The sequence below is a fragment of the Columba livia genome, chromosome 4, assembly GCF_036013475.1.
Source record: "Columba livia isolate bColLiv1 breed racing homer chromosome 4, bColLiv1.pat.W.v2, whole genome shotgun sequence".
Taxonomy (NCBI): domain Eukaryota; kingdom Metazoa; phylum Chordata; class Aves; order Columbiformes; family Columbidae; genus Columba; species Columba livia.
Genome location: NC_088605.1, coordinates 58,395,192 through 58,414,045, shown reverse-complemented (window position 1 = coordinate 58,414,045; position 18,854 = coordinate 58,395,192). Strand labels below are relative to the sequence as shown.

General features: G+C 38.1%; 1 protein-coding gene and 1 long non-coding RNA gene across 25 annotated transcripts in view; one reads left to right on the top strand and one right to left on the bottom strand.

Annotated features, from left to right (window-relative positions):
- GAB1 (GRB2 associated binding protein 1) overlaps positions 1 to 18,854 on the top strand; it is a 103,473-nt gene that overhangs the window by 74,293 nt on the left and 10,326 nt on the right. For 11 of the 23 annotated variants that reach the window (XM_065061980.1, XM_065061965.1, XM_065061970.1 and 8 more), the window contains 4 exons: positions 1,227 to 1,307; positions 5,513 to 6,117; positions 8,243 to 8,328; positions 8,558 to 8,861. In XM_065061980.1, the coding sequence (XP_064918052.1) occupies positions 1,227 to 1,307; positions 5,513 to 6,117; positions 8,243 to 8,328; positions 8,558 to 8,861 (1,076 nt within the window). The remainder of the gene's footprint in view (positions 1 to 1,226; positions 1,308 to 5,512; positions 6,118 to 8,242; positions 8,329 to 8,557; positions 8,862 to 18,854) is intronic. The other 12 variants (XM_065061967.1, XM_065061971.1, XM_021284053.2 and 9 more) reach the window with 3 other exon arrangements.
- Positions 14,454 to 18,181, bottom strand: LOC110356958 (uncharacterized). Of its 2 annotated transcripts, none has more exons than XR_010472378.1 (3): positions 17,873 to 18,181; positions 16,989 to 17,090; positions 14,454 to 15,262 (listed from the first exon to the last, which is right to left on the bottom strand). It is a non-coding gene; the product is annotated as an uncharacterized LOC110356958 (long non-coding RNA). The 2 variants fall into 2 exon arrangements; XR_010472379.1 differs by lacking the exon at positions 17,873 to 18,181 and adding an exon at positions 17,372 to 17,697.

Here is an 18,854-nt window from a genome sequence, read left to right as displayed (position 1 = left end):
TTCCTACAGGAAGACTTTGGTGACACAGGAGAGAGGTGTTTGGGGGTTGGGGAAGGCAGAAGGTCCAAATGGAGATGAAATGGTGAAGGGGCCGAGAAAGAACTGAATCAAGTATTTGGGAGCGTAGAGATTGTTTAAATAAATGATGTTTTTACGGGAATATTTGAAGACAGTGAAACACTGGCATTGTGATTACCTGAAAATTATATGGGATTAGTGTGTTATATTTAACTAAATTCAGTAAATAGCTATGCCCTTTTATTAAGAAGGCTGTAATAATGAAAATTCAGAATAATAGGTATGCTGGAGTTTCAGTTCCACCTAAAAAAGCTGCTTATGTTTCATGCCTGGTCCAGTAGGTATTCTGCTGGATGTGGGCCTGAGTATAGAGGATACAGACCTTTTCCGATGGAATTGGAGCTTTGTATCTGCATAGCATGTTACTAAGATGACCAGTTAGAGGGCACTGCACACTACCCCATGCACATCCTTACAGATGAAGGAAAAATAAATGGCTGCATCATTTTCCTATTAATTTCTAGACTTGGAACAGTTTATTTGTGTTACACATCTGTATAAAAAAGTAGGTTGTATAGGTATAGGTTGTATAGGTAGGTTGTAGGTTGTATATCCTTAAAGTGCAAAGCTTAACAGATGTAATTAAATAGGAAGGTATTGTTAGTTGGATGGTTTATTTCTATGATGTTTTCCTTTTAGACTTCAAAGTTGCTGATATGAAGAGGGAACATTTTCTGGTTTAAGTTTGCATATTACTTCATAGGTAATCTGGGAACCATTGAACTTTATTTCAAGGCATTTGGGTTCTTTTCCAGGTGAGGCAGGTAACTGAGAAAGAAGTAGTATCCAAGCTGCCTCTTTGAAATTTTAGAGAATTCTGTTGTTTCAGAACTAACAAATAATTTTGCAATGGTGTCATGCAATGCACCGTGTACTGTTGTGAGAATATATTGGGTGCAGCACTCGCAGCTGTAGTAATCGTGCTGTATTTTGTCTCAAATAGTTTTATGCTCTAATCACTGCGAACTTGAGAAACAGCATTGTTCGACTGCAGCATTTAGTGAGATTTTTAAGGTTTGTATTTGGATCGTGAAGAAGAAAATGCAGCCAAAAACTTTCTCCAAAATTCTTATTGTTCTGGCTCATTCGAGAGGTGTATTGAAATACTAAATGCTGTCTTCCTCATCTTTCCGGTGTTTGTGAACCAGCCAAGGGTCAGCCTTTCTCTCGGAAGAAGGGCAGGAATACCTGCTATTAGAAGATTTTGAAAGTAAAAAGATTCCACTGCAGTGAGTGAACAGTAGCCATTCTTGGAACGCGTGTGAGCAATTAATCACAGAGCCATTAACTTGCCTGAAACTATTTTTTTGTTTGAGATGTCTTGCATGGTGTTCTGTGAGTTTTAATAGAAAAACTATGTGACTCTGGCCTTCCATTTTCTGGAAATAGCTATAATCAAGATAGAGCTGGCTACACTTATTTATCTGTCCACATTTTTACTATGCTTGCTGTTTCTTTCCTGGATTGCTGGCACGGGAGAGCAGTTTTGCTGCCACTTTTTTCCTAGTGATCTGTTTAATAGGTCATATCGATCTTGCGGATAGGAAAAGAATCGGCTTGAAAGGATGAGTGGGTCAAGCCACACTGAATACAGCATATTCAAAAATAAGATGATTGCTCCTCAGGCTAAAACACTTTAAAAGCATTTTTTGCTGGGTCTCTGTCAACAAGTAGATTTTAGCAAGTGGAGGCAGCATTTTTGTTGGGCTTGCCCTGCCCCCAAGACCTCACCTGCACTCCATGCTTCTTATCCTGCAGTCCTTACCTCTACAGACAGCAGGCTGTGCAGGTATTTCTTCTTCACATATGGAAAGTGGTGTCCAGTTTTGCACTGAGGAAGGAATAGATTGGCCACTTAGCATAATTTGCAGTTACGTGATGCCGACATGTGATAACACTCAGTCCATATCACAGTCATCCTCTGCTTATAAGTAGGGTAAGGAGTTTTCATTGTGTTATAGCCAACTTTGGTGTTATTTTAAACTGAGGTGTAAAAAAAAAACCCACCAAACAACAAACACATTAAAACATCTTAATAATAAATTCTTAATGTAATATTTAAACCAATTCATTATTTTTATTTTCTCTGAGCTGTTCTGAAGTGCATGGGAAGAATTAAAGCTTTCAGATAAATTTCTCAAATACAGAAGTCACCAAGCATCCTGCTTCTAAAGTCCTTTCTTTTTTTTAAAAAAAAGCAGGAGTAAGTCTGTCCCTGAACTCTCGTTCTAACCTTAATTTCCTTGAGGTAGCGCGTATCCAATATACGTTGTAAATTTTCAAAATTGTACATGTTCTTCTTATAGTCAGTGGTTAATACTGACTTCTGAAAACGATTTACACTTCAGAGGCTGAATTCCCTGTCTTCATTTTGGCATAAACAGCTTTGTTGGCCCATGCTTCAGACTGTCTTCAAACTTTTGGTCTTGCAAAATCAGATTTTGGAATTCATATTTTGAAAATTATTTCAGTAGGCTAAGGAGTTGATTCCAAAAGATAACTTTTAAAAACAATGTAAATCAGAAATGCCTTTTTACAATGAGAAATGTCAATTGTTGCCATCAGCTAAGCAAATGACAGGCCTGGCTGCTTCATGGGTCATGGTTTTTGAAAGTCCTCTGTTTTCACAAGTGCTTGTGGTCAAGAAAGAAACAGCAGCATTCACATAGACCCAGAAAAAACTTCTAATTTTAAAAATGATAACATTTGTTGATTATATATGATGGGTAATCCTTAAGCACTGCATTATACGTGTGCCGTTGTTGCATCTTGAGCTTTGGTTACATACTCTTGCATGTTGTGCATCTTTAAAGGCAAATATAACATGGCATCATTATGATGTGCCCTAATGTCTGTGATGCATGGCCAAGTGGATAAAAGTGATCCTATGTATGAGCTGCGAATTGAAAAATAACACTGAGTGTAGCTTTTTTTTATTATGTGCATTTCTGTTCTGGCTTTGTAAGCCTGTTTTGGGAGTTTTTTATTTTATTTTTATTTTTTATTTTTTTTATTTTTTATTTTTTTTATTTTATTTTATTTTTATTTAATGTTTTTTATTATTTATTTTAAAGTATATCCTAGTGAACTGGAACTAATAATTTGGTTCTACAATTGATGGTCAGTGTCCAGCTTCTCTAGACTGCCCACTTTATTTTTATATCATATAAAACACAGATCGCAATCCTTGCCATACTTGCTTCTGTAAAACACACGTGACTTTTGCTGGGACTTCGGTCCGAATGAATACCACAGAACTAGAAGTGTATGTCTAGAAAGTGAGGAACTTCTGCATGAATCCTTTGAGTAAAGAGCAAGGGCTGCAGCTGGGGCTGAGCTCAGAGTGGTACTGGTACATACCCAGTATGGTCAGAACTTATTGGGCACAATGGAACCTCGTGTGGTTCCTTCAGTCCTGCATGATCTATTTTTTGCAGTGAATTTTTGAAGCTCTGAGGCAAAGGAAGCAAACTGTTAGCAATCAAGAGATAGGTTTTTAATCGTCAGCATCATAAGGAATATATGAAGTTTCATTTTCTTGGTTGTGCCAAGGATAAATAGTTAATGAGAACATTAATCTTTGGGGGTGTCTCTTAAAGTAAATGCAGATGAATGGTCAGTGTCACCTAGAAACCAAGCCCTATCAGTGTGACAGAACTTAAATCAGTGTTTAAAACTGTAACCAGAACAAAATTAGTATGCTTTTTCTAATGAAAAACAAACAAACAAACAAAAAAACCCAAACAAACAACCCCCAAGCTAATAAAAAAGGTGATATAATTAAAGCTGGAGAAGAACTCTTATAAGCCATTTGGGCTCATGGAAGGTTGTATCTCTGCTGTTCAACAGAACAAAAAGCAGTTGGTTAGGTGAAGGACATTTTTCTTGACTGCAGATGTCCGCTCTCAGCTAATCGTGCTTGTTCCCTTGATAGATGGCAGAGAAGCACTTTGGGAGTGATTCACCGGGTTTAGATGGATATCCAAGAAGAACGGATTGTGTTTCACACAGTCTCCATTTCTCCAGTGTCTGTAGAGGAAACCTAAACAAATAGTTAAACTGGATTCCTTTCTCCTCAAGTTACCAGAGCCCTGGGAGATAAATCCAGCTGTCTCTTAAGAAAGAAAGTTTTGTGTGATCTTATGAACAAATTGAAATTTGAATAATAAATTCTAGTTGTGATCACTTTGAGGCAGAGAGTCTCTTAAAATAAGAGGAAAAAAATGGTTCTTATGATACTCATGCCCTTGATTTTAATGTATTTTATTCCTCAAAAGTTTTGTAAACCGCATGGTCCAGTTGCTTAATAGAGCTTAGGAAGAGTAGTATAGCAGCTATTCATTGATACAAGCACATGCTGAGATATTTGTACGCATACATTTAAATTAACACAATGGTATGGTAGTGTGGTGATGAAGGTAGGAAATATAATGCTATGATGGATCTAAAAGTGTATGGACTGCACTAACTCCACCTGTGTTAGTATTTTGCCACTGTCTTGACTTTCATTTAAGCAAGGGGTCAGGCTGATAAATGCTCTGCCTGGAGCAAGGTAACTGGGGAGGTTTACCAAAAAAGCAAGATTGCAAGATGGTAGTGTGTTTACTTTCATGTAAGTTTACTGGTGCTGGTTAGTATCAGTATTAATGAATGCTGTTCTTACAAAAGATGTACTTTCCAAAGAAATCAAAGGTAAACTACTGTGCAGTTTTCTGTAAGAGTACTGCCATCACTGCATTCAGCACAAAAGCACTCTTGCACATACATCCGATGGGTTTATTTATTTATTTATTTATTTATTTATTTTAAATTTCCCTAGAGAGAATGCTTTCTTCCCCCTTTTTCTGTTCATATCTGTTATTTCTCTCTCCTCTATGTATTTTGGACCAGTGTTATGTGATCAGTAGCTAACTTTAGGCATGCACTTCAGGGTGTTACAGGCAGTCCTGTTTTTTCCTCTTACCATTTTGGGTTGTTTGTGGTTTTTTTGCAGTGATTAGAACTAGCAAGTACTGTACACCCAAGGACTGAGTGTATTATCTTTACCTTTAGGAGTGCCATTGAAGTTTGCTGCTAGTTTGCAGTATGGGTTAAAAGAAAAAACAACAAATTTGCCAGCCCCCAAACTTTGCTCCAAATTGGCTTCCTGGAAATCACTTGCTTTATGAAACATCAACTTATCGTTTAGCTGCTGCCAAAGCTCCACACTTTTGTTATCTGTTTCACCTGCATGGATTTGTATGTATGTAATTACTTAGGATGTTTCTTAAGTACTACCATCCATATAAAAATTGAGTTTCTGCATTTTATTTAAAAAAATAAATTGGAAGAGACTGATAGACTTTTTAGTTGCTTACATTTTAAATGGTGTGCTTATTATTTGTAGTGTTTGTTTTTCTTTATATGTTCATCAACATTTTAATCTCATGTGTAGATCTCACGCTGACGCCGCAAAATCGAGCTGTTCTGAAACAGACTGCAATGATAACGTGCCCTCCCACAAAAATCCCGCTCCGTCAGCGAGCAAGCATGCTGTGAATGGCTTTTTTCAGCAGCAGGGTGTCTATGACTCTCCACCTTCTCGTACCGGACTGACGCTGACAGACTGTGGCCTTTATAACCTGCCCAGGAGTTACTCCCAGGATGTTTTACCGAAGGCGGCATCTCCGTCTGGGACTGACGCAGAAGGAGAACAACACGTTTTCAATACCCCATCAGCAACATCTTCGTTAGATGCGCAGATGAGACACATCTCCATTAGCTATGACATTCCCCCCACACCTGGAGGTACTTACCAGATTCCACGAACTTTTCCAGAGGGAACGTTGTCTCAGACTTCAAAACTGGAGACTATTCCAGATATTCCTCCACCTCGCCCGCCAAAACCTCACCACGCCACAGATCGCTCTCCTGTGGAAACATGTAGCATTAGTCGCACTGCTTCAGATACTGATAGTAGTTACTGCATCCCTACGGCAGGAATGCCGCCCTCCCGCAGTAATACCATTTCAACTGTAGATCTGAACATCTTTCGGAAAGGTCAGTATGCCGTATTTTATTCACATTTTTTGTGTAATATGATGTAATCTTGCGATATGAATGATACAAATGGGCTGAATGGTATGAGGGATATTTGTAGCCTTTAAAAACACGTGTATAGCCCTTCACAAAGCCGTCTGTGATCACAATGCTTAAAATACTATGTGAGAAAGAGAAATAAGAGAAGATTATTGAAGGAAACTGTCAGAACAGCAAAGCACAGAACATCAGTAAGGAATGTATATTGCACTGCGGCATTCAGTCTTAGCCAAAAATATTTGAAGACCTAGATGTTGATGAAATTATGAGTCTTTAGAAAACAGCAGTTAATAACTAATAATCTTTGTTTATTTTAGCGAATAAGCTCATATAGCTGAGTTCAATAGTGCTGTTGACAGTCTTTCAGAATAACTGAAGTAAGGTTAGCATATAGTGGTCCAAATCTGCAGAAGCTGAGAAGTGTTTCATGAAGGTCAATGGGACTTGATGTACAACCAGATCGGGTGATCATTGCCACTGAACTTTATTTATCTCCTTGTGATAGCTATACATACTATTGCAGATGTGCTAGTGCTTTGTTTTTTTAATAACTGTATTTTCCTTTAGCAGCTGAGTGTATTTCAGGTCCTAGCAAATCTACTGGAGCTACTTCTACTTAAAGAATTTTTTGCTCCTTGAGTTTTTTTTCTGTCTGGTTGTATTTTTTTGTGATTTTGTGGTTGTCTGTCTATTTTTTTTTTCCCCCCTGTTCTTATTCTCTCAGATTGAAATTTGAGAAATGCAGTGAGAGGTAGAGATTGGGAAGCTGATATTTATTGTTACACAGAGCAGTTGTTTTAGTCTTGTTAACTGCTCTTGGACTAAAAGTTTCATTTCTTTCAGGTTCCTGAGGCAGGTGAGCATTATAGTGTTATTTTAAAAGTCAGATTTTAAACTGGTTAGTCAATGTCTGAGGGGATTTTAAAGGAGAATTCTTGGAGTTATGCTAGATATGGGATGAGAGGCTGAAACGAGAAAGGGGACAGAGACTGGGCTTTTAGAGGAGGCAATCTACAGAATTAATGTGATCATGCAGTCACCCAGTGTTATCCGGCTCGTCATTTATTTTGTAGGCTAAGTATAATAATAGTGGTGGTCATTAGTTTTTTGAAATGACAAAGGAAAACCCTGGAAGACCCTAATTTGTTTCACTTCACTTACCTTCTCTTGTTTTGCTAAGTGTCCAAGCGAGTACTTCGCTAAAGCTGAGATGGCCAGTGTCAGGAAAAGTAGCCTTTCTGAAAATACTACTGTAATTTGGTTGCTTAATAGCAGAGGTGTTTATTTTTCCTCTGAGGTGGAAATCCCCAAAGAACTTTGGAGCTTTTTTTTCAGGGCAACGCAGGGGGTTAAAACCTGGAGTTTGGCCACAGTTTCTGTCTTGGCACCAGAGGATGAGTGTGCCTCTTGCAGGCTGGGGCAGCCCGTCACCCACATGGGTCAGCAGGGCCTGGGAGTCATGTGTCTCACAAACACCCTTGTCTGCCAGAGAAGAAGCCACAAAGCTGAGGACCTTCTTATTGCAAACTGCCAAGAGCCAGGACCGTGAAACCTGGAAGATCTTGGGTTCTGTAGCCATTTGCTCAAACTGGAAGCCCCTCGGTAGCTGAGAGTCACCTGTTCCCACAATGGATTAAATCCTGTCAAATCAGCCCTTTCCAAGGGAGGGATGGTCCATCAGAAAACCTCTCTACAAGACCATAAATTACATCTGCTGTTTGTTTATTTTAGAATAGGCTTTTCCTGAGGGCCTGGTATCTCAGAGTCCACCCTTACAATAAATTCTTACGTCTGCTTATTTGAAATTAAGGCTTTGCTGTTCCTTTAAAAGGAGAAATTACTTTTTATTTTCTTGCCGCGGAAAAATGTCACTCTAAGAGCTTCAAGTTGTGACTGATGAGTGCAAAGTTTGTTTGTGAACACGGTCCTGTCAAGTATATAGATAAAATCTATGGGCCGCAGCTTCAGGAGGTGTGTTTGTGTGCTCTCAGAAGCAGACAGTAAATAACAACAGACTCTGGGTGCCTGGTGCCAAGTGACAGGAACAGGGATGATAAATAGCTGCTTTCTCTTCTTGTTTCTTTAGAAATTAGTTCTCAAGACTGTTATGATATTCCACGAACGTTTCCGAATGACAGATCTAATTCATTGGAGGGCTTCCATAACCACTTTGTAAGTATGACTTGATCTGATGAGATGCAGCAGTGACAGTGCTTGAATGTTCTTTGTTCCCGTGTGAAAAAGCAAGCTGTATGGTATTAGTGATTTTTTTTTCATTTTATTTTTTTATTTTTCAGTTTCAATAGAATATATTAATCTAAGTAGATTAGGTTAAAAACTCTTATGATTCACAGCTGATTGCATAACTTATTTTGTTAAAGGAAATATATGTTAATTCTAGAAAAACAGAAGCATGTTGACAGTGGCAAGTGTTTCAAGTGAAGATCTAGATGAAAATTATGTCCCAATGAATCCCAACTCTCCTCCACGACAGCATTCCAGCAGCTTCACTGAACCCATCCAGGAAACGAACTATGTACCAATGACACCAGGCACCTTTGATTTTCCGTTGTTTGGAAAGCAAGTCCCTCCTCCCGCTCACATGGGTTTCAGGTCCAGCCCAAAGACCCCTCCCAGACGGTCAGTACCTGCTGCAGAGTGTGAGCCACCGCCAGTGGATCGCAACCTCAAACCAGACAGAAAAGGTGAGGAAAATGTGCAATAGAAGGTGATTTTTATCGTTTAAGAAAACAACATAGCTTTTCCTTCTTCTGATTGGTGGAAAATGATTGTATTTTTAGAAATTCTAATGAAATAATTTTTATCCTGTAATTCCTTTAAGTTACAGCTTATTTTTCACCATATTAAGACATCACAATAATAGTGCCAAATACAAGCATAGGTTTAAATTTTATTGCTGTAAATACTAATGAAAAAATAACACAGAATTGCGAGTTATAGTCCTTATACATAGAAGACAGCTAACCACATTATGATGGACAGAGCACACAAGGCATTGGATAGAATACAAATTTATAGCCATAACAATGCTTGGTACAGGATCAGTACCTATTTTCACTGTATGAAGTAAAAATTAAGAATAACTTATTTCAATATTTTGGGTATTTGCTTTTCATGTAAACATCGTTAGAAATTAATTATTACAAGAATGAGTTGTACTTCATGCTGCTTTATAGTCCCATTGAAAGTATGCAGTGGTCTTATAAATTGTTATGTAGAATAATTATTACAAATTGAGGAGTGAAGGAAAAATGAGATTAAAGAGAGTGTTTGCTACTAAATAGGTTAATGTTAAGGCCTCATTTCAGTCTCTAAAAGCAAGCAAAATCACTTGACGTTGGGGCTACTTAGTGCTTAAATGTTAATGGCCACATGGTGCAGTCACGGGAAGATGCTCAACATATGGGTTATGAGGTTACCGTATATATTTTCCTTGAGATCTAAATGGGAAGAGGGAACCGCTAATTCAAGGAAGCCCTTATGGTGTGTTTGCTTTATCACAGGAGCTGGGTGCCATGCTTACATTGAAATTTGTATAGACTGTAGTAGGTGAAAAATTTCTTGCCATTATGGAGTGTGGTAGATCAAACAATATCATAAAGCAAAAGGAAAACTAGCCTTATGTGGAAATATTTTAAACTGCTGAGTGTGTGGAAGGTGTTTCTTATGAGTCTGAGGAAGCTGCAACAACTTCAGTGACAGAATTGGAATAAAACCCCACCAATTTAGAGGGCCCCTCCAAAGCTATCCTAAAAAATGCCTGTCTTGAATCTGGTGTGTACTGGGTTTACTTTTCCTTAAAATAGGGTGGCCAGTGTTCTTAGGAAACAAAGATGACACTGCTGTGATGTGTCTATAAGACATACTTGTATAAAGAATCTCTTTCCAGTTAATCTAAAACATTTTAGCAGCCAGCCTGTCACAAATACAGGTAAATGCTTAAGGAACTGATTTCCCTACTACACAGTTCTTTTTTCAGACAAGATAATTAACTTTTTTGTACAAATGGGAGCTAAAAATCATTAGATCAACTGTCTGCACTATTTTGTATTTGAGTAAGTCCTATTTTGAAAATCATGTGCTTGAAAAATTAGTATTTACATTGAGAATGGCTGACTTCATTTTCAGGAGAAGTCAATGTCAAATATTCAGATGATCCAAAATATTCACTAACTAAACCTTGAAATTAGTATTTGTACCACTGAGCAAAGCCAGCCTGTAATTAAGTGAAGCAGATAATACCGTAATGATAGAAATTATATCAGTCTGAAACGGGGAGCACCACATCTAGTTCTGGCTGTCCATCTTTAGGAAACACAGCATGGCCTTCTTCATGACCTCTGTGCTTGTGTCTCATTGTTTCCATGTTACCAGACAGCAGTTCTCTTCAGTTCTTAAGAGACGCTGGACAGTGACAGATTGATGAAAGCTGATACTGGAAAATATTCTCAAAATAAACACTAAACAGCTTTAAAATAGTTTCCCTGACTGGCCTGTTTGTGTGTTTTACTGATAAAGGTGTTTGCCCTTCCAAAGTGGTAAATTCCTGTGTTGAAAAGCTGCTCACTTTTGCTGTTGGCGATGCCAAGGAGTCACACAGGTGTCTGCTGGGGCAACATCGGTGCTCCTGCATCTTCCCTGTTGAAACTGAATTAGTGGTTTGCTTTCCAAAAGTGACGTGTCAGGCTCCTCATTTGCTCCCGTCCTCACATGCTTTACAGCTAGAAAGACCTAGCTAACGTCAGGGAACAGATTTTTAGATGTACTAAAGTGCCTCTTAATTAGTATAGAGTGCCTGTATTTTTTTTCTGTAGACTTTTAGAAGCTAAAATAATAACTGTAAAATAATATGATTATTTAATATAATTTAGAGAAATAAAATAAAAATACCTTAAAGCTCTCACCAGAAGTAAATATTCTGTAGTAAATGCTTTCGGGCTGGAAAAAAACTGTAGTAGATCTTGGGCTCCTGGGAATGATAGTGATTTTGATTTATCATTGAGGGGTTTATCTCAGTATCATACACACACTGGCTCACTCAAATTTTATCATGCATACTACAGTGAGTCTTTCATTGTTGTAAAGAGCAGATACAATGACACGTCAGGATGGTAATATGTTGCCATTTCAGGAGTTGAGTTCTCCATGCAAATAACTCTTTCCAGAAGTACCTTTGGGAAAATAAAACTGCAGTTCCTTTTGAATTAAGCAGGACAAAACTTTTGTTTTAGTGTACCCTTACCTAACTAAAACAAGTTTGTGCCTTATGTTGCTCTTCCAGCTTTCAAGTTCGTGTAGCAACTTCTATTATCAGATTGTTTCTGCTTATATTAATGCGTTACAATGGTTTTCTGCTACGAATTATTGCACAGAAAATATCAAGTTGGCTGATATGTTCATTAAAACTTGGGTAGATGTAGAAAGGGAGGAAACAGTACCTAAAATGGTTACCTGGGCAGTGCTCCTTTAAAACCTTTTTTAATATGCCATTTGTTCAAGAATTTCTATTGGAGACTGCTGCTGCTTCTCAAAAGATGGTATTACTGCAGAGATCAGGTGTGTTGGTGATAAGGTCTCCAAGTATATGAGGGCCATATAGTGTTCTGTCTGAAGAAGCTGCTGGATCTTTTTTTATTTGTTACAGATTGCTGGGAAAAAAAAAAAAAAAATAGTGTTTGCACTGTCTCCAAGTAGCAATTCCTTTTTGGTAACTGTGTGTGTCATTGAGAAATATCACCATCACCTTTCGTGTGAGCATTAGCTCTGCCTCAGTAAAGTTTCTGCGTGGGCCAGGGAAGTTTGTTACATTCAGTGCTAAAAATGCATTTGACAAATAACACGGTGAGACTAGCACATGAAGAATGTGCTGCTTTTTCTTGTCAAATGTTTATGCTTGGCATCTCTTCTATTTCTAATAATTTCTAATAATGTGTTGGGCAGCAAGGATCTGGCAATCTGTCTATCAGCAGCAGTGACTCTAATGGTATGATATAAGGTCTGATATAAGCACCTGAAGCTCTGGATAACTTACTAAATTCTTAAAATTCTTCAAATTTTTAAGAACAGGTACAGTTACATAGAAGCAGTGAGTATGACAGAGGACCGAGTTAGGAAAATCAGTAGCTTGGATGAACTAAATGTAGGTAATAAATAGGTCCAAAATTCACTCAAGTATGTGCACATTCTTCTGAGAGGGCACTTGTGCACCCTGGCTATGAGAGCCTGAGGCTCTTCAGTTTTCCCATCCGTCTGAACAGCCAGGGTGAGCTATGACGTGTCCTGTGTCTTTTTCCACCCATTTCTAAAATAGCTTTTGTTTAGAAAATGGGTGAAAAAATAACAATAAATTAAAAACAAATCTACTATATATATAAAAATATATGTAGCCTTGAGAGTACACTACATTTTCATGTAGCTTCATTTCTCTAGCTCAGAGTTACTTCTGGAAATGCGATGAGCTTCCAGTATTTTCTGGAAGTCTTGAAAGTAATTACAAAAACATGGTGTTTGTTTCCTGCCTCAATTACTTGAATCAAGTGCTTTATTATTTCTTTAGAGAAGCATACCAAAAGGTAAGTGATATATTGCTTCAACAAAATGGAAAGCATTTGGCCAGGTGCTTTTCTGCATTTACCTGTAACTGAATGACAAAAATAATCTCTTTTGTATTTTTTTCAAGGTGCTATTTATTTTATTATAAAGAACTATGGTCTATTTGATTTTGTATTTCTGCTTTTTGGCTGCTTGAGCTTGCCATGGTTGCATGTAGTTGTGATGCTAAATTGGAAGCATTGTCGCTAGCAAAAGGCTTCAAGCGGAAGAAATATCCCATCCTGCGATGCAGTTAGGTCTTATTCTCTGAGCTGTTAAAAGACTCTGACTGGTTCTGCCACAGAGCGATTCTGTGACATTTGCTTTGACAGTCACACGTTCCTTCTTCAAAATACCATTTATGTAGGAAGGAGCAGCAGAATGAAAGGTGCTGAAATGCAGTGCAGACTCCCTAGGCAGCTAAGGCAGCACAGAACAGCCAGGTTGTCTTCTGCTCCACCTCCTACTTTCCCTGGGGCTCTTCAGAATATGTAGGAAGGGTTGTGGTCTCCATGCTGCCAACAGGATGGAGACCTTGCTGGGCCGCAGGGAATGTCTGGCCATCCACAGGGAAGTTTTAAGGCCTGACAGAGGTTTGTGATCCAGACAGTCTTCATTACAAACATGTTGTAAGTTAGAGATGAAGGAAAGTGCATGGTTGAAAATAAAAGGGATGAGGTGTAAATTGCTTTTTATAGGTCAGGAGGTAGCGTTTGAGAGGTGGGAGGGCATCTGTGGGCCTCTGGGCCTGATAATGGCCCCTGCTGCCCCACGAGTTATTTCTGAGGCAGGAGGGTCAGGGTTGTGATTTTAAAGCAAGTCTTTAAGATCAAACATCTACAAATGAAGTTGTTTGTTTGTTTTTCTTTTTATAAAATACTTGTTTAGGAGATGTTCAGCAGGACTCCTTACAGCTATATAGCATTTGGGGGGGGTGCATACATCTCATCTCTGAAGTTCAAAGCTCTTAAGAAATAGAGGCTTGCCACCTGGACTGACAAAATGTAGTTTTTCAATATCTGAATCAACCAGTTGAGTCAGTGAAGGAAATGAAGATGGCGCAACTCAGTTCTTCAAAGTCTTGGTTTAATGCCTGACTTAATGTAACTGGTAACTTCTCTTTTCTGAGGGGCAGCATGTCTCTGTGCCAAAGTTGATTTTTTTAAGGTTCTGGAAAGAAATGTATGAGCAGTGGGCATATGGCTGAATTAACAATTCATGACCATGATGGAATGGAAATCAGAAGTTGAACCTCATTTATTTAAGTGTAGTGTAGCACTGCTTTTTTTGTAATGTTTTTGATCCGTAGTACTTAAAACCACTTTGAGAGTTTGGTTTAGCACAGATCCCAGTGCAGGGTTGTGGGGAGCTGAGATAGAACGATGCACTCAGGATCACCAAGCAGATTCTTGACAGAGGGAGTAAAGAACTCCAGATTCCCACCTCACTGCCTACAAAATGGTACTGGACTTCGCTCCATTTGTAGCCATTACATTTGTCCGAAGATTGTTAGAGTTGAATTACATTCAAGCTTATTTTAAAGATGATTTTCAGTCCTAGTTTGGGGTTTGGTTCAGTCCTTAGTTTGCTGATGGCAAAAATAACCAATAGCTAAGCATAGTGCATTTTCACCTTTTTTTAAAAATTTTTTATTTTCTTTTATTTTATTTTACAAAAGTCTAATCTTTCAGCAAAAATACGTCAGCATTTCATTTGAGATGTTTCTTACAACTTGAGTCCATATGATTGCATTTAAAAGAGACTGCTGCTTGGCCATGGTAATTTTCAGTCCAGCAAGTGGTAAACTGGGATTTAGAGACTGCTAGTCATCCACGCGTTTCTTTTCATGCCAACAAAAAACCCAAATGCACCTTGAAAACAAGAGAACAAACAACCAAAAGAAACCAGGGGAGAGGAAGAAGAATTCTCATTGATTTGGGACTTGTGATTGTTTTATAAATGTTAAAATTTTTATCTGGGTGCTTTTCTTATAGATTATTCTCATTTAAGATGTTACAAGACATAATTTGTGTGGTTAAACCACAAGTATGCAGATTCTTTATAAAAAATGTGGGTATATCTTGCTATGACTACTTATGAGCATCTCTCATCCAGATTAACTTTGTAGAGAATTCCATTATTCTTTATTTAAGAGCACAGGACTTCTTTGAAGAAGTAATTGTGTGCGGAGCTTTCACATGGCAGGAAGCATCTGCCACATTCTGGCCCCCATGGGACCCACTGTGATGCTTCTGGGTGACCAACAAAATCACCCGTTGTTGTAGTGCGATATGATGCTGTAAAAATACCAAACAAATTAGGTAGTTGTTAAGGAAATTAAAGACCCCTCATTAATCACAAAATTAGTTATAAGTAGCCTAGTGAACAGTTTCCTTGTGAAGTACTTACATGCTTGAGTGTCTGAGTTGGACACTGTGAACATGTTGCACATCCTGGTGTAGCAGGAGCACCACATCAGCACCCTGAAATAGAACTTCAGAGAAACAGTTAAGACATTTGTGACCACAGGAACTGGCATTTCTTTAAAAATAATGATTAAATCAGAAGTTGGCAACACTGCAGCATTCTGTATTATCGTGGTTCTCTTGCATATTCTTAAATAAAGGATCACTCATTTTCTCAGGCTTTAGGACAAGTAGGCATTGAAAAGTTGTGAAAGATGATTCTTAATCAGCAGCAAGAACTGAAGATCTATTGAAAAAGAAACTAATTTTCATGATGCCTTTTTAGAGCAGTAATACTGTTCATTTTTTCTTTAGGAAATCCATGCATTTAATGCTTCCATTTACGCTTGTAGGATACGCTTCCTGATCATTACATTTAGGAATTTAAAAAATCAGATTTTTGGGGATATTTTGGTGCTTCTTCAGAATTCCTAACACAGGCTGAATACAAATTTATTGATTTTTATTTTTTCTTTTTCCCCGCACCTTGCGAACTTCCATTTAGCTTAACATTACGCTTCCTTCAGAGCTGTACTAAATTACTTCTACAAGGATACTTTTTACCTAATAGTTTTAAACGAAATTTATGTAGCTCCTTCCTACAATCCACCCATCCTTAACTTGCAGCTGTGGTTGGTCTTACAAAACTTTGAAACACAAGTAATTTCAAGTAAAGATTTTGTTGGGCTGGCTGCATCACAGCTGCAAATGGAACTGTGGGTTACTGACGTCATGGTTTTAAAAAAAATTAAACATGAGTTTTCTGAAGACAAATTGCAAGACTTGCTCTGATATTAGTGGTGGAGATGACAGTATTGAACTCCAAAGATACTACGGAGAGCAGGAACATGGGTAATAACACCCTGTTTATTTTTCCCTGCATGTGATTTTTCTTTTCTTCCTTGACCACTTAATGTTGTTCCAAGCAAAACTCAGATTTTGATACACGTATTGTCATGGTACTCCATTGGCTTTTTATAGATTAATATTTTCCAGTGAATAAGTTAAACTCCTTTAGTTTTTTGTTTTGTTTAAAACAAACAAAAAGCGAAAGTGATCTCAAGTAGTATCCCATGGACTTAATTAATTTTAGTGCAGCTTTAAACTGCTAATCAATAACATCAGAACACTGCACTTTTGTCTTCAGCCACCATCTTTGCTATTGAGTGCTTTTAGTTCATCATGCTTGGGTAGATTTTTAAATACAGACATGTAGCATTACTTGCGAATTAGAGCAGTCAAATAGCATTTGAATGATTAATAGCTTTGGTATTCTCAGAATAGTTTTCATGGCATTTGGCAAATATTTTATGAATATCAGTGAACCTTAGCTGTCAGATGCAGTTGGACTTCTTTATAATCAGATATTTTCATAGAATCCTAGAATGCTTTGGGTTGGAAGGGACCTTTAAAGTTCATCTAGTCCAACCCCCAGATTTTTTTTCCAATTTATTCTTAACTTCTGGAGCATTGAGAGTACCAGTGCTCTGAGAGAAGTTATTCTGAGAAAATTAAATATGTCTAGGAAAACTGGAGACCATATTTTTAGATGACTGCTTTTAGTATTTCATAATATTGAAATAATAAGTTGATTTCAATTTGCTTTTACTGTCCTGAAGAGGCTGCAGTTATCACCATCCATGTGGTATCACTGACCAGAACTAAGCACACTATTGATATCTCTGTTGCTGAGTACTGGTATGGAAATGAATATGAACGTTGTATAACTAAATACATGTTTCTAGTTAGAAGTACCTTGGCAGGAAATAGTCTTCATAAAAACAGAGATGAGAAAGCAAATTCAGGATATTTGTAGGGCTCGGTGCTGAAGACCATGTACTCAGGAATCAGAGTTCACTGGGGTGAGGAAGAGGAAGAGAAGGAAAGGGGAAGGTTATTCAGCAGAACTGAAAACCAAATAATAAACCCTGTGGGAGTAAGACCATGAGCTTCAGCCTTGTTTTTTAAGGAAAAAACCTACAGAGGTTCTGAGTGCTGGAATTCTTGGACCTCAGTGCAAATTTCAGTTGCTTCTGACTACAGAGAAAAGGGGGAAATATGCCTTTTTTTTTTCAAATGGAAGCTGCTGTTAGTTAGGTGTCTTTGAAAGTACTTTTTTTTTTATGCAGGACACTTACGTGGCCGTTTTTGCCTCTTGCTCTCCCCCTCCTATTCCAAGTAAAGCAGTGCTCCGGCATTCCTGCATCTGATCTCCTTGTCTTGTGAGGATTAGTCCCGTTGGCCAGGAAACAACATTAACAGATCACACGTTTCTTAAACTTTGTCACGTTAGTAGTTTTACTTTAAAATTTTAAGCCCTGAATAGCTGCTATTTAAATAGAGCGTTGGCCTCTTTCGTGAGGACGTCTGCAATTTCCTGATGTAAAATCCATTGCCAGCAAGCCATGGAGTGAGCAGGCAGTCGGAAGAGTTCTTAACAGAAATCTGGTTTAGTACTAGTGCTTCCAGGCTTGCAAACAAAATGAGGCTCTTCAATGAGTGGCATACATCCCCGAAACCAAAAATGTTAGGACCCACCTACTCTGAAGTAATTTGCTGCAGTGGTACCTTCCCTCCCCCCCCCAAAAAAAGTTATATTCCAAGTGTTTTATGGAAAGCAAGAAGAGAGAATGGATTACCTGATGGAAAAAGCAAATGGGTTTTCAGTTTAAATCATTATTTGAAACAAAATCGGACATGTGAAATGGACTCTTCTCCTGATGACTTCTCAGACAAAGGCAGCATTGACACACACCGAAATGCCGGGAGCAGAATTCATGCCGTCTGAATGCACTCGAGCACTTCATCCATAATCGCTTGTTCTACTTGGCAGTTTTTACAAGCAGCCATTTGTTAGAAAAATAGACTTCATTAGTGATTTTTCAGCTCAGCGTGCCCTTGCACAGCATTTGAATGATAAAACGTGCAGAAGCTGAGCTTCTCTCTCTTGGCCGTAGCCCTTTGCATTTCACAGGTGGTGACATGACTGAACAATGAAAACATCTAATTTTCACTTCTTGTTTGGTTGGTTTCACTTGCCTTAACTCCCCCCCCCGCCCCTAGGTTTCTATATAGTGTGTTGTAACACAGTTTATTTTGTTTTTAGTTTAAATACATATATATATAAGAACTACATATTTTTTAACCCAGACTTATCTTTCCCAGAATAGGTGTGTAAGCTAAAAGCATTGTCTTATATGAGTGCCTAAACATTAGATGAGATAAATTTGGACATGTGAGCCTGAAGAAGTATGAGGCACTTTCTTCTCCAGATTATATTCAGCTCATTTCTTCTTGGAGGTACTAGGACACGCTGTCAGAGAAAATTAGTGAGATCACTTGGGAGCAGCACTTAGAATTTCAGTCATGATACTTCAGGTATTAAGTTTTTTAAAAAATATGTATTTCTGTTCATAGGTCTGGCTAGGGATAGAACAGCCAATTTTTAGATAAAGAGTGGCACTTTCAGAATTCCTGATTAATGTATTAAAAATGTCTTTTGAAAGGAGTAAGGGATACTATTGAGGGCTTTCGGTGCCCTAGCTCATGTTACTTTGTCTTCTTAAATGGGCAAAAACGGGATGGAGGAATTCTGCACTACAAACACAAATAAGTAACCTC